Below are 13,769 nucleotides of genomic sequence, written 5' to 3' on the forward strand. Positions count from 1 at the left end.
GTAGTAAACTGAATACCAAAGCAAACAAAGAGAACCTCACTGAACGTAATACTGCTCAACAAAATCAATCCAAAGAAAAAATAGCAGCAACCACCACTAAGAAAATGACTATCTGAAGTAGTTAACTTCATTTTATCTGCAACCTGTGGGTATACGGATCCGAGCTGGCAACTTTTTTTTCTAGCATCTGCTCCAAGCTCTGAGCTCCTCTCCTTACCCATAATGCACTACCATCTCCTATCTTATCTCAGATCTCATTTGCCGCGCCAGTAGTATGCATCGTGATCTCCTTTGCTCTGAGCTCAGGGATAGTAAGTTTTATTAATACTTAATCTCGTGTGTGTCTTAGTGATTTTTTTCCCTTCCTCCCCTTTTTTAGTGTATCACTTGCTCGTCGGTTTAAAAAAAAAGTTTTGTTAAACTTGGTAGAGTAGTTGTTAGGCCTGCCCTTCCCCTACCTGTGTTTGTGTGTGTTTTTTCTGGTAGGTAGTGTTTTCTTTTTGGGTGCAGGACCATGGCTGATCAGCCAAAATCTGTTTTCAAGAAATGTACAGAGTGTGGCCATAAGCTCTCCCCAGCTGATGGTCACACTCTGGGTGTGATTTGCTTGTGAGTGGCACATTTGTCCACTCAATGTGCTATCTGCAATGGGTTCAATCCTAGGGCCCTCAGGGATTGGAAGGCCAAGTTTTTAGCCAAAGGCCTTCTCCCCGCTTTCATGCTGGAATCTGCGCGGTCTCGGCATGTAGTGCTCAACCTCCCACCCAAACAGGGACTCAAACTCCCTCTTCTTCTGGTGCTGGGCCAAATAAAGACATATCTACAGTCAGTGTGGCTGACAAGGAAAAAGACAGAGAAAGGTGCAAAGAGGATAGGGACAAGAGAAAGAACAGACCTCGCAAGAGATCCCCGGACAGGGAGCTCTTTCTTAGTCCCCCTTCTAAGGCTATGAGACCAGTTTCTCCACGGCTCCAATCCCTTCGTTTCTCACCAGAGCCGTTGGAACATTCGGACCCGAGGCCTTCCTCCCCATCATTGCACAGACCAGCCAGATCCGAGTTGGTGGCTTCTTCGAGGTCGATTCGGAGTTTATCAGACTTGGACATGGACAGGATGATGTGGAGATTCATTCAGACCCAAATACAGATGGGAGTCTTGCCAGGCCCCTCTCCCTCTGGACGAGAGACCTCCATGCCCTTTTTCCACCCCATCTCTCCTTCCCCGATCCGTGCTTCGGCTTCGGGGCTCTTGAATCCGAGGATTTTCGGAGCTGGTAGCTCGGCGCCAGCTGTTCCTCCAACCTTGACTCTGGCTATTACCTTGAGTTCCTCGGATCCGATTAGTTCGGATCTGAGCAACTCTCTGAGACATGGACAGGGAGTCAGACCCGAGGGAATGGATTCTTTGGCTCCAATCTTTTCGGATTGACCCGTTTCCTCGGACCTCAAGCTACCCTTGCTTCAGCTCCGGTCCCCGCTTCGGATCCGGGGAGGGCATCTTCCTTGCTGGGTGCTAAGGAGGTCCGCTCTCCCTCGGCCTTCGAATTGGTGAAGAGGGTTCTCTCTCAGGGATTGAGACCCCAACCCATCCCCTCTGATTCCACCCAGGCCCCCCTGGATTTGGTGACAACTCTCTTCATCCTGTCTCAGGGACAGCCAGTGCCAGAGGATCCCCAGGTTAATTTCCCTGAGGAACCCCTTGCGGCTCACGAATCCTCTTCTGATAGTCCCACTAAAGAGGTTCACCGTAAGCACAAGTGCAAAAGGAGGCACTTGGACTCTCCGGAGTCCCTTACTACGGACACTGACTTAGGTGAAGGAGAAGGTTCCCCCAGGTCACCTCCGGAAGATGTCTCCTTCGGAGAAATCATGGAGATCCTCCGCCAGAGGGGAGGTTGGTCAGCCCCAAAACCTTCTGGGGATGAGTCAGTGTTCCTGGAGGCCTTTGGCATGGCCCCATCTACTTCCTTGGTGTCCCCGCCAGCGGACCCCTTGGTGGACCTTATCACCACGTGGGCATGGAAGGAGCCTGACACCGTAGAGCCCATCCCCAAACGCCCTGACAAAATTTTATCACCCCCTTCCGACAGGTAACCTTGGTCAAAAGGAGCCCCAGTTGACGCTATGTTGGTTGCAGCGGCCACCAAGAAGGAACTAGCACAGGAGAGTTCCTCAGTCCACCCTCCAGACAAGGAGTCCAGGTCGGTGGATAGGTTTTTAAGCACGTCTATTCCTCAGAGACCTTTTCAATCCGTGCACTGAACTATTTGGCACATGTGATCCGGCTTCAGCGAGACCTTGCTTCAGAATTCGCTGAGTCACCCTTAGAGTCTTTATCGCCGCAGGGCAAACAGTTGTTCTCTGTGCAAATGTCTACTCCGAAGTCAATCTCAAACACATCTCTGCGGCTCCTTTTCCATGCCACGGAAGGAGCAGCTAGGGTGGCTGGGACAGGCATAGCCATGAGGCGTCCTGCCTGGCTCAGGTTGTGTCAGTTCGCGGACCCTTTCAAGGCGTCGTTTATCAACGCTCCCTATGACTGTTCTTCCCTTTTTGGGAAGACAGTACGTGACACACTTGTCCAGAGCGAAAAGGACGGGAAGACTTTGTCTGCCGTCGGGATCCGCTTCTCTAACCCTCAGCGATCCTTCTCTAGGAATCAAAGAGGGCAGAAGAAGATGTGGTTCCAAAAATCTCAGTTTTCCCAGGATCCTCAGGACAACTATTCCCCCAGAGCCAGAGGGGCATAGGATCGACGCCGACCCAGAGGTAGGGGAGGTCCCAGGAATCTTGGGTCTAGAGAACCCTTTTCTGGTAGACCTGGTCAGCGGCCCTGAGGGGTTGCCCGACTGTCCTACTCTGGAAGCAGTCTGTGGAAGATTGTCCTTACACCCAGCGGCATGGGAGTCCATTACGACAGATCGCTGGGTGTTACAGATAATATCCAGAGGTTACACTATCCCATTTCTTGCCCCTCCAAATATTCCAAAACACCTCCCAGATGTTCAACCCACTCATAGGGAGGCCGCAGCTCTAGAGGTTTCAAAGCTGCTTCTCAAACGAGCCTTCGAACAGTTCCCCCCCCCCCCCCGATCAGTCTGGATCAGGCATCTACTCAAGGTTCTTTTTGGTGCCAGAAAAGACGGGGGACCTCAGGCCCATTCTAGACCTGTCAACATTGAACCTTTCTGTAGCCAAACAGAAATTCCGGATGGTCACCCTACAGTCCATTCTACCTTATCTCCGAGAGTGCGACTGGATGTGCTCGCTAGACCTCCAGGATGCTTACTACCCCATCAAAATACACAGAAGCTCCAGAAGGTTTCTGCGCTTCCAGCTGGGAGCCAGTCATTTTCAGTTCAGACCCCTACCCTTCGATCTCACCACAGCCCCCAGGGTGTTCACCAAGGTAATGGCAGTTGTAGCGGCTCACCTGAAGCTTCAGGGTATTCAGGTGTTTCCTTGACGACTGGCTCTTCGCTGCACCCAACAAGCATCACATGTGTCTGGCCCGAGATTACATAATTCAGTTGGCAGATCTACTGGGAATTACAGTCAATGTTCAGAAATCCCAGTTACAACCAGTACAAGTTTTAGACTTCATTGGGGCATGGCTAGACACTTTGCAGATGAAGGTATACTTAACTCCAGACAGGATCTTACACCTCAGGTGCCACATAGCTAAGATAGTGAACTCCAAGTCTCCAAAGGCGAGAGAGGATCTCCGGGCTCCATGGTTACCTCCATATTGATTCTCCCTTGTGCACGCCTTCATATGCGGTTTCTTCAATGGACTCTGGCTGTTCAATGGCCTTGGCTAGACCTGCCCATGGAATTTCTGATCAGGATCAGGTCACGTCTGCAGGACGTCTCTTCTTTGGTGGTCTTGTTCACCAGAGATATCAGAAGGACGCCCCTTCGTGTCATCTCCAGTCCAAGCCACAGTGACCACAGACACCTCCCAACTCAGGTGGGGGGGACACTATTTGGGAAGGACAGTCCAAGGCACGTGGTCCCAGTCAGAGACCCAAGTTGCACATAAATGTTCTAGAGATGAGGGCAGTGCTTTTAGCGTTGGAAGCCTTTCACACTGTCCTTCCTGTCGGATTGATTGCAATTCAGTCAGACAACATGTCGGTTGTCTGGTATGTCAACAAGCAGGGGGGAACCAGATCCTAACCCCTATGTCGCGAGGAAATGAGAGTGTGGGAATGGGCGATCTCCACCGGTCGGTTTCTGTTAGCAACGCACATCCCGGGACGCTCCGACATTTTAGCAGACAGATTGAGTCAGGCTATTCTGATGCCGTACAAGTGGTCTCTCAAACGGTCAGTATCGGAGGAGATCTTCCGTGCATGGGGGTCAGCCTCGCTGCGATCTCTTCACATCTCCGTCCAACGCAAAGTGCAGCGAGTTCTTTGCTCTGATTCCCTCACCAGGGGAAGTCCCCAAAGACACTCTTGTCCATGCTTGGCCCCCCAGTCTTCTGTATGCTTATCCAACATTGCCACTCATTCCGAAGTTTCTTCAGAAAGCTTGCCGACTGTGGTGCAGAGTTATCCTCATTGTCCCGTTCTGGCCTCGTCAGGTTTGGTTCCCATTCCTTTGGTCTCATCTCTTAGCTCCCCCGTGGGTTCTGGATCCCTGCCCGGATCTAATCTCCCATCTGTCGGGGGCCCGTCCGCCCGATCTGGGCAGCCTCAAGCTGACAGCTTGGTTGCTCCAGTTCCGTTGATTGCCAGGACTCCTGGTCTTTCATCCCCGGTAAAATCCATTCTGGTGGCTTCTCTTAAAGATTCCACTAGGAAATTTTATCGCAGTAAATGGAAGCGCTTTTCCATTTGGGCCTCACAGAGAAAACTAGATCCCTTTACAGCCCCTGTTCCAGCGGTGTTGGATTTCTTGTCTGGCATTTTTCAGCAAAGAGCTAGTTCCTCCACAGTGAAAGTACAATTGGCAGCCATTTCTAATTTTCATGTTGGTGAAGACAACATTGCCTTAGCCTCCTCTAGGCTGTGTAGGGCTTTTCTTAAAGGTACTTTTCTGTTACGTCCACCTGTCAAGGATTCAGTGCCTCCTTGGGTCCTTACCTTTGTTTTACAGGCATTGGTGGCTCCTCCGTTCAAACCTGCAGCTTCGGTGGATTTGAAATTTTTGTCCTGGAAGACAGCTTTCCTAGTCGCCATTACATCTGCTAGGAGGGTTTCTGAGCTTCAAGCTCTGTCTGCCATGCCTCCTTATTTGGGTCTCTCCCCGTACTAATCCTTCCTTCTTACCCAAAGTGGCTTCTGAAGCAAACATAAACCAGTCCATTAATTTGCCCGTTTTCTTCCCTAACTTCCAAAATAAAGGTGAATACAAACTTCATTTGTTAGATGTTCATAGACAGCTTCATTTTTATCTTCATAGAACAAAATCTTTCCGCAAGACTGACCAGTTGTTTTTCCTTTTCCAAAGCATTTCTGGGAAAAGCTATTTCTAAAGTTTCTTTGGCCAGATGGATCACTCTTTGCATTTCACATGCCTACAAAGCAAAAGGTTTATCTCCTCCTGGTATTGTTAAGGCTTAGTCTACCAGGTCCATGGCGACTTCTGCTGCCTTTTGGTCTAGGGTTCCTTTGGACAATATTTGTGCAACAGCGACTTGGGCCAATTCACATACCTTCATTTCCCATTACAAATTAGATCTGATTTCTAGGGGTAGAGCATCCTTTGGCTCTGCGGTGCTGAGGAATATCCTTCCATAAGGACCTCCCAGGATCAGAGTAGCTGGGGACTCTGTCCCACAGATTGCAGATAAAATGAAGTTAACTACTTCCGATAAAGAAGTTATGTACTTACCATAAAGTTCCATCTGAGTAGTTATACTTCATTTTTCTGCAACATTCCCTCCCTCCGTCCCCCGGACCTTGCCCTGTCTTTTCAGGTTTGGTTCATTGGGCTGAGTTGCTTATGTATTTAGTTGCAGCAAACTCAATCTGAAGGAAAATAGGAGATGGTAGCGCATTATGGGTAAGGGGAGGAGCTCGGAGCTTGAAGCCGATGCTAGAAAAAAAGTTGCCAACTCTGATCCAATACGGATCCGTATACCCACAGGTTGCAGAAAAATGAAGTATAACTACTTGGATGGAACGTTATGGTGAGTACCTAACTTGTTTTTTTTAATCAGGCAAAATAATAAAAACAAGGCATAAAATGAGAGTAAAACTCTGGAAAAAAACAGTGATGAGCACTTTTGGGCAATGCCCTTCATCAGATAAATCACTCACTTCAAAAACACTCATTTAAAGGGAGTAACAACCAATCAGTGCTCAGTAATTGACCCGCCTTTTCTTTAGGGCAGGTTTTAGTGGGATGACATCATTAAGTCCTGGATACCTATGTGCTATGAGTTCTACAATCCATTTAGCCTCCTCACATTCTGTGTCATTCACTGCATCCCCACCTCTGATACCTTTTACCACATTCCAAATAACCATAAATTTAAAACAATGTCCCTGTTGGTTAAATATGTGCCTGTATAGGACATTATGCTCATTCTGTGCCCTGATAGCTGATAAATGGTTTAGTATCCTATTTTTGAACTTGCAGTTCGTTTTCCCTACATAATAACAACTGCATAGTTGGCAGGTAGCAAGATGAACCACATTGATGATCCTGCAATTGGATCTAGCATTAAAATGATATACCCTACCTGTAGTGGGATGAACAAAGCTAGTATCCTTATTGATGTACGTGCACACCTTGCAGGACCCACATGGTCTGGTCCTTTTCCTCACAACAACTTGTTGACTGTCTTTTCTACTCTCATGACTTAATAAATCTTTGCTCCTTCTGAACCCAAAACTGGGTTCATCCCCCACGACTTTCCTAATCTTCTCATCAGAAAGCAAGATCTTCCAGTTTTGTCTGACTATGTTACATACCCCATGAATATTGTTACTGTATGTAAACATAAGTCATGGCCACCCTCTGTGTCTGTCAGTAAAAACATTATATTCTAGGACTAAAACCAAACACAAGACAGTATGCACCCAAGGTTTATTTTTGATAATATTATTACTGGACAATTAGAGAGACTGTCTAGACTGTGTACTGAGGAAGATAATTTTGAAGAAGTAATACGGTTGGAAGGAAATTTTATAGAAAAGGGTATAGTAAACAAAGTGCAAAAGGTCACACAGACTAGGAAAGAGTGTAGAAAGGGCAAAATGTGCCCATGGTTAAAACAGAATGCAAAGAGGGCTTTGGATGCTAACAGTAGGCCAGTACACAACAATAAAGTGAGACTTGTATCTCTTAGGAAAGCGTTCATCACTGTTTTTTGCCAGAGTTTTTTACTCTCATTTTATTCCATATTTTTATTATTTTGCCTGATTAAAACGTAATTTTGTTGGTGGTTGCTGCCATTTTTCTTTGGATTAATGTAATAAACTGCAACACGAGTGCAAGGGGGGGGGGGGGGTCATAAGTCCAGTGCTACCAAAAAAAAAAAAAAAAAAGTAAAGAAGTACTTTTGGCCATTATTGTACTTTGAATACTAACTAGAAGTTTACCTTGGATCCCACAGTACAAAAAAATAATGGAAAATGTCAGACCAGCAGTTATGGCACATGAACTAAAGCCAGAGTGTCCTGTCTTTGACACACTTTGAGATATCATTACACAACTTTCAGCTGATAAGAGTATTTAGCTGAATAAAAAAACACTTAAGACTGTAGTTCATATCTTTCAGTATACTGTGCATCATACCTCTGAATTTGACTCCACAGCTTTAAAAACAAGAAAGCATGGCATTGTACCGATGGTACATTAACACGAAAAATACATTTTTTGTAGTGAAGTACGTATGATTTTTATTAATAATAAAAACTTACTAGACGCACATTTTTATGCAGAGGCCAACCCCCTAGTTGAAATTAAGCTTAGTGCCAGACTGTTACAGCAAACCTTCTGAAAAGCTGCATGCACTAACTTTGTATAAAAGAGGCCATATGTCTGTTCCTCAGTGGCAGTTCACATTAAAAAATTTATGGACTTCTAATAAGATGCTTGCATTCAAGACACATACACAGAATCATTAATAAGTATTTTTTTTTATTACTACTGATAAAAAGTGGCTTGTCACAATTAAGTCTGCAGCTAAAATGTCACCCACTGTATTTATGTCACCTTTTAATATGATGGTTTGTTTTCACTCGTGCAGTAATATTGAATTAGAATTTAGGAGACTTGCCTTATGAAAAGCATTCATTTTTATTTGACAACTCTAAATGTTTTTTTTCTTAATTACCCCTGTTTTAGGTGGTCCATCACCAATGGTTATTTGCTCTGATTGTTATGATAATGCCAACATCTATTCAAGGACTAGAGAGTACTGTCCATATACGTACATTGCAGAAGAGGATCCAACACGATCCACTGTTGTGGTTCAGATTCCTAGAGATGCAATCATTGGACCTGTGCAGCACGAAGATGCATCACTGTGTAGTACGGTAGCAGACAAGGACATGTCTACCTTCCTTGTCAAACATGAAGGGATGAACAACCCCAGGCATAGCACACAAGTTATCAGTGGTAAGTTGTGTTCCTGGTTTTAAGTTGTGTGTTCACTACATAGTTCACTGGCAGGGTCGAGGGGAATTTTAAACGTAGATGTAGCTGAGCAGGTGCTTCTTGCATGTACACAAGGAAAATGTGACTGACACTTGGGGGAATGAGTTTGTGATTAGTGTTCCTTTGCTCATGATAAATTTACAGTGGTGACTGCAGTTTTGTTTTTGTTGATCCATCATGGCTGGAGTAATCAGTGCACTAGACATTGAAGATGCATTGATTGTAAAATTAGGTTTATGCGTTCTGCATTTGAGTTTTCTTACAATCGTATGTATAGCAGAAGGCTTTTCTTAGTGTTTCTCTAAAGTATATATATCACCATGGTGTTTGTGTATTTGTGCAGTTAGGCAGGGAGCCTCCCATATACATCACAGTATTCTTAGGTCTCTCGCTTTCATTTAGCTCTAACTTTGTGACACCTTGTTTTATCATTGTGAGCTCCACACTGAGTAGTTGTGGTCTTGTTTTTTTTCTCTGAAGCATACGCAGTGCTGATAGCTTTTACTAGCATTTATTTGATACCTTTATGCGCTAAACGTTATATTCTTATTATGCGCTGAACTTTATATTCTTATTCCACTGATCTTTCTTTCAAGTGTTGTGGTTTAGTTTGCACACTTTGGCATTCGTTGTGATTTTTAAGTACCATTTTGCTTTGTCGCTTTCCATTTTTTCCCCCTTTTCATTTTAAGGAGGCATATTTGACTCTTTACTTATAGCTTTTTTTAGTTTAATTCTAAACTGCCTTTATGTAGCATGACTGATTTTAAACCAGTATAACATGCTTCCCATTCCTTTCCTAGATTGGTCTTCAAATTTTCTGCATAATTTATTTCATTTGACTTCATCAGCTGACTGTGTAGCATATGCTTTTTATGGTAGTTTTACTTTAGCAACATTTCATTAATTTTATTTTATTGAAATTTGTGTATAAACTCTATGAAGAGATTATTGTGCCCATGGCTACTTTTTCTATTTGTATTTAGCAGTATTTTTGCTTTATTAATTTTCATGAAGACACTAAAAGTGAAACTTGCAGCCACATATGCTCTATTTTTATTCTCTTCCCTATATGTGTTTGGAAAAGAAATTAATAGTTTAGTATTACACATGAAAACCTACATGCACTTGCCAGTTTGACTCTGTGTAGTATCTTCAGTAACAAGATTTTTTGAGAATTTCTGGAACACACTAACCTGTAAGACCATTGTGGAAGCATATCTGGATAGAGCTTGAGAATGTCATTGTTTTTGTTTTTTTATCAGGGGTCACCCTCATGGGAGCTACACCATCTGTCCAGCTGTTTTGTGTCTCCTTGTGTTTATCAGGTTCATTAAGAAGATGCAGCAGTGTTTGTTATGCAGGGATAGATAGGTGCAGTAATTTCAAAAGCAACATATTTATCTCCTATTGGCAGTTTTGTTGTTACTTATCATGATTACTTCATAATGGCAGCTATCAGCTGCTTGAGGTCAGTTCAGGTCACAAGCTGTCACGTTTTCTTTATTTTTGTCGTGATCTAACTTGAAACTCTGTATCTGCCAGGTATCTGGGGCTGAGCCTGCTAGGCACTACAGTAGCTTGACAGTTGCCTTTCCGGCACTCCATCTTGGACCCATCCATGGGCCATTCCCAAGCCCCATACTTTGTGAGATTTAATACTGTCTTTTAAGCTTGTTCCCGTTGGTCATGTCAAAAAAGTTAGCACTTCTGAGAGTCCAGTTTTTTTTTCCAGTTCCTTCCTTGCTCCCAGAGTGCCTGCAAAAGTGACTATCTGAAGTAGTTAACTTCATTTGATCATCAACCTGTGGGTCTTCGGATCCACATCGGATTCGACACGGCAGATTTACCAGCTTCTGTTCCGAGATCCAAGCTCCTCCCCTTACCCATAATACCCCTGCATCTCCTTCCTTCCCACAGATCTCGATTGCCGCGGCTTTGCCAAGCAGCGTGATCCTGAGCTCCAGGCGTTGGTAGGCAGGTTTTTGGCTATTTTTCTGGTGGAGTGTTAGTTTTTGTGAGTGTAGGTAGGTTAGTTCATCCTTTGCATTTCCTCCCCTTCGTGTCGTGCTTATTCTTTCTGGTAGTGGGTTGTAGGCCTTTCCCCCTTCCCCTCCTTACAAGCGAGTGTGTGTGTGTGTGTGTGTGTGTGTGTGTGTGTGTGAGTGTCGAGTTGGGTAGCTTAAAATCCTTTTCTGCTACGATTGTACCTGTTTTTGTTGGAACATGGCAGATCAGGCCAAGTTAGCGTTTAGAAAATGCACAGAGGGTGGCCATAAGTTGTCCACTGCGGATGGCCACACTGTGCATTGTGTGTTTGGGGGGGCAGCCCATTTGTTGGTGGACTGCCCTATTTGTGCAGGGTTCAATCCCAGGGCCCTTAAGGACTGTAAGGTGAAATTGATTCTGAAAGGCCCTCTTCCCTACTATGGAGACAGCTGCCTCCTCTTCTTCTGTGGCAGTCATGGCCATGACCGTATCCTCTACATTTGCCATTGTTTCTTCCTCCCCCTGTAGACAGGGAGTCCAGAAAAGGGAGGAAGCGGTCCCTGGACAGGTCAAATCCGGCTGGTCCTCCTCCTAAGAGTTAGCTGATGTTCTTCGTGTTTCACTGTTGCAGTCATCACATTTGGGTTATCTGCTTGCAGTTAGCCCTCAGTCGGCCTGATAGTCTTGGGTCCTGCGTTAGTTTCTGTCTCATCTTCCATGACGTCAGGTAGTCAGGGGTATAAAGCATGCAGCCGGCGCCATTACATCAATCTTTCTTGCCGTGCAGTGCCCAAAGCAGACGCAGTTCGCAAGTGCCGGTCGGCCGACTCCTGAAATTTTCATTTTTGAGTTTCGGATCCGAAGTCTTCAACTAAGCTAAGTACCCCGTTGGGGATCCTTTTTCTTGCTCTAAACCGATGTCAGTAAAAGTTAACAGTTGTATTTCTTGTGGAAAGCAAATACCTCATAAAGATTTTCATTTGTACTGCATTCCTTTCTTAGGCCCAGACCACGAAGTACCTCACTGTCGGTTTTGTGCCTTATTCAAACCTTGTACTATTCGTCGTCAGTTCATTTTCGCATCTAAATATTTTGGTACTTGATTCAATTATCCAGAAATGGCTTCGATAAGCCACCCGACTACCGTCATTCCAAAAAAAAAACACACAGATAAAGACAGAGACAGACCGCATAGGTCCAAAGCTGCCGATGACGCTTCTCCTAAGCTAGTCGCCAGTTCACCGGTACTCAGTGGGGCGCTGTCGCAGCCCCTAATACCCACTACTTCAGATTCGCAGGCCTCTACTGAGACGCATTCGGAGTCCGGTATGCCACGAGATGCTTCTTCGACTGTGGAACCTGTGGATGTCTCTACCTTGGATGGGTCCAGAGCCGCTGTGCAGGTACCGGCTTCTGAGGGTGTATTCATGCCTATTGACTTGCATATTAAACCGACACCATCTTCCTCTTCAAGGCCTAAAACTCGATCCATGCCCAGAAAACCGATGCCTAGACCGCATGGTCAGGCCCCTATGCCTAAAAAACAAATGATAAGAATAGCTGAAGACCTTATGACTCTAATCAGGGGAAGCCACCCTTCTCCCTTTAAGAGACCTAGGACTGATTTTCCTTCTGATTCTTCTGATCAGGATTCTGAAATTTCTGTTTTCTCTGATGACCAGGATTTGCCGTTATCTACCTATGAGGGATTCTGATGCAGAAGACTCCATTCCCTCTGCTTCCCCTCCAGGGGATTTCTCTTTTGGTGAAACCCTGCATACTCTTAGGGAGCATTTCCGCTGGGAAAGCCAGGATTACTCTGACTCTAAAAAGAGGCTTAGGGAATTCTTACTCCTGCCTCAACACAGGCCTTTAGCTATCCCTCCTGTACTGGACATTGTAGATGATGCCTTATCGGAATCTAGCCTGTCCCCTGACACTTTACCTCCTGCTCCCAGAAAACCTGATAGGTATTACAGGGTACCTGACTCTCACAAGTTCCTCTTTAAAAATCGTACTGCGGATCCTAAGACCATTTCACAGGAATCCAAGGGCATTAAGGCTACTGCTGCCAAAATCCCTACCCCCTCTGATAGAGATTCCAGGGTGCTGGATAGATGGGGTAAGAAGGTATACACTTCTGCAACTTTGGCCATTAGGGCCTTAAACTGTCAGGTTCATATGTTAAAGTATCAGCAGCATATTATTGGATTGCTTAGACAGAAAATGATGTTGATTCCTGACTGTGCTGAAAATAAAGAATTACCGGATTTAATGCATTCTGCAGAACAAGTTGGAAAACATACTTTGCAATGTGGTTTTGATTCATTAGAGGCATCTTGCAGGGCTACTGTCACTGGGTCTGTACTTAGAAGGCATGCTTGGCTTAAGGAGCAATCTTTGCCAGATCATGTTAAAGCTAAATTACTGGATGCTCCATTAAACCAAGACCAACTGTTTGGCAACAAAGCAGAAGAAGTACTTAAAAAAATGGAGGAAAAAGCTAAATCTATGCAAACTGTTAAATATTTCCTGCAAGTACAGCCTCCCAGATTTAATAGGCTTTGGCCCTCTAAGAATCGGCCATTTCCTGCCTCTTCCAGGCCTTCTCAGTTCAAACCCAGAACCAGCAGAATACCCAGGCTTCAGTCTCAAGGTACTCACAGGCCTAAGGAGTGGGGGGCTCCCACTTCCAAAGCAGGGAGTAGTAAGACTTCCCCCTATCGTAAACTGTCTCAATGACTTAACTTTAAACCTTCCAAGCCCTGCTCAACTGACTGTTCCTTTAGGGGGAAAAATCGCCCTGCATGCAAAAAATTGGGAACTCATTACCCAGGACAAATGGGTTTTAAATATAGTTTCCCAAGGATACAGATTCCACTTCCACTCCTTACCAACCCCAAATGGTTGGCCAGATCTACCCCCAAATCAGTGGGCAGAGGCTCAGAAGCACGTTGCTCTCTCTTCTAAACATCAGGGCTTTTCAACCTGTCCCAGAAGAAGAATGGGGGCAAGATTTCTACTCAAGACTTTTTCTGGTACCCAGAAAAGGCAATTCCTAGCGTCCTATCCTGGACTTGTCTATCCCAAACACCTTTTTGGTTATCCCAAAATTCAAGATGCTAACTCTTCATCAGCTGTTTCCTATGCTAGACAGAGATGCCT

General features: G+C 45.1%; 1 protein-coding gene across 1 annotated transcript in view; it reads left to right on the forward strand.

Moving 5' to 3' along the window:
* Nucleotides 1-13,769, forward strand: part of LRIG2 (leucine rich repeats and immunoglobulin like domains 2) — a gene marked incomplete in the record, with an annotated part of 726,335 nt that overhangs the window by 701,005 nt on the left and 11,561 nt on the right. The window contains 1 exon segment of the mRNA XM_044076985.1: nucleotides 8,304-8,576. Within this exon segment, the coding sequence (XP_043932920.1) occupies nucleotides 8,304-8,576 (273 nt within the window).

This window comes from Protopterus annectens, chromosome 7.part0, assembly GCF_019279795.1.
Source record: "Protopterus annectens isolate FY-2018-M chromosome 7.part0, PAN1.0, whole genome shotgun sequence".
NCBI classification, from domain to species: domain Eukaryota; kingdom Metazoa; phylum Chordata; order Ceratodontiformes; family Protopteridae; genus Protopterus; species Protopterus annectens.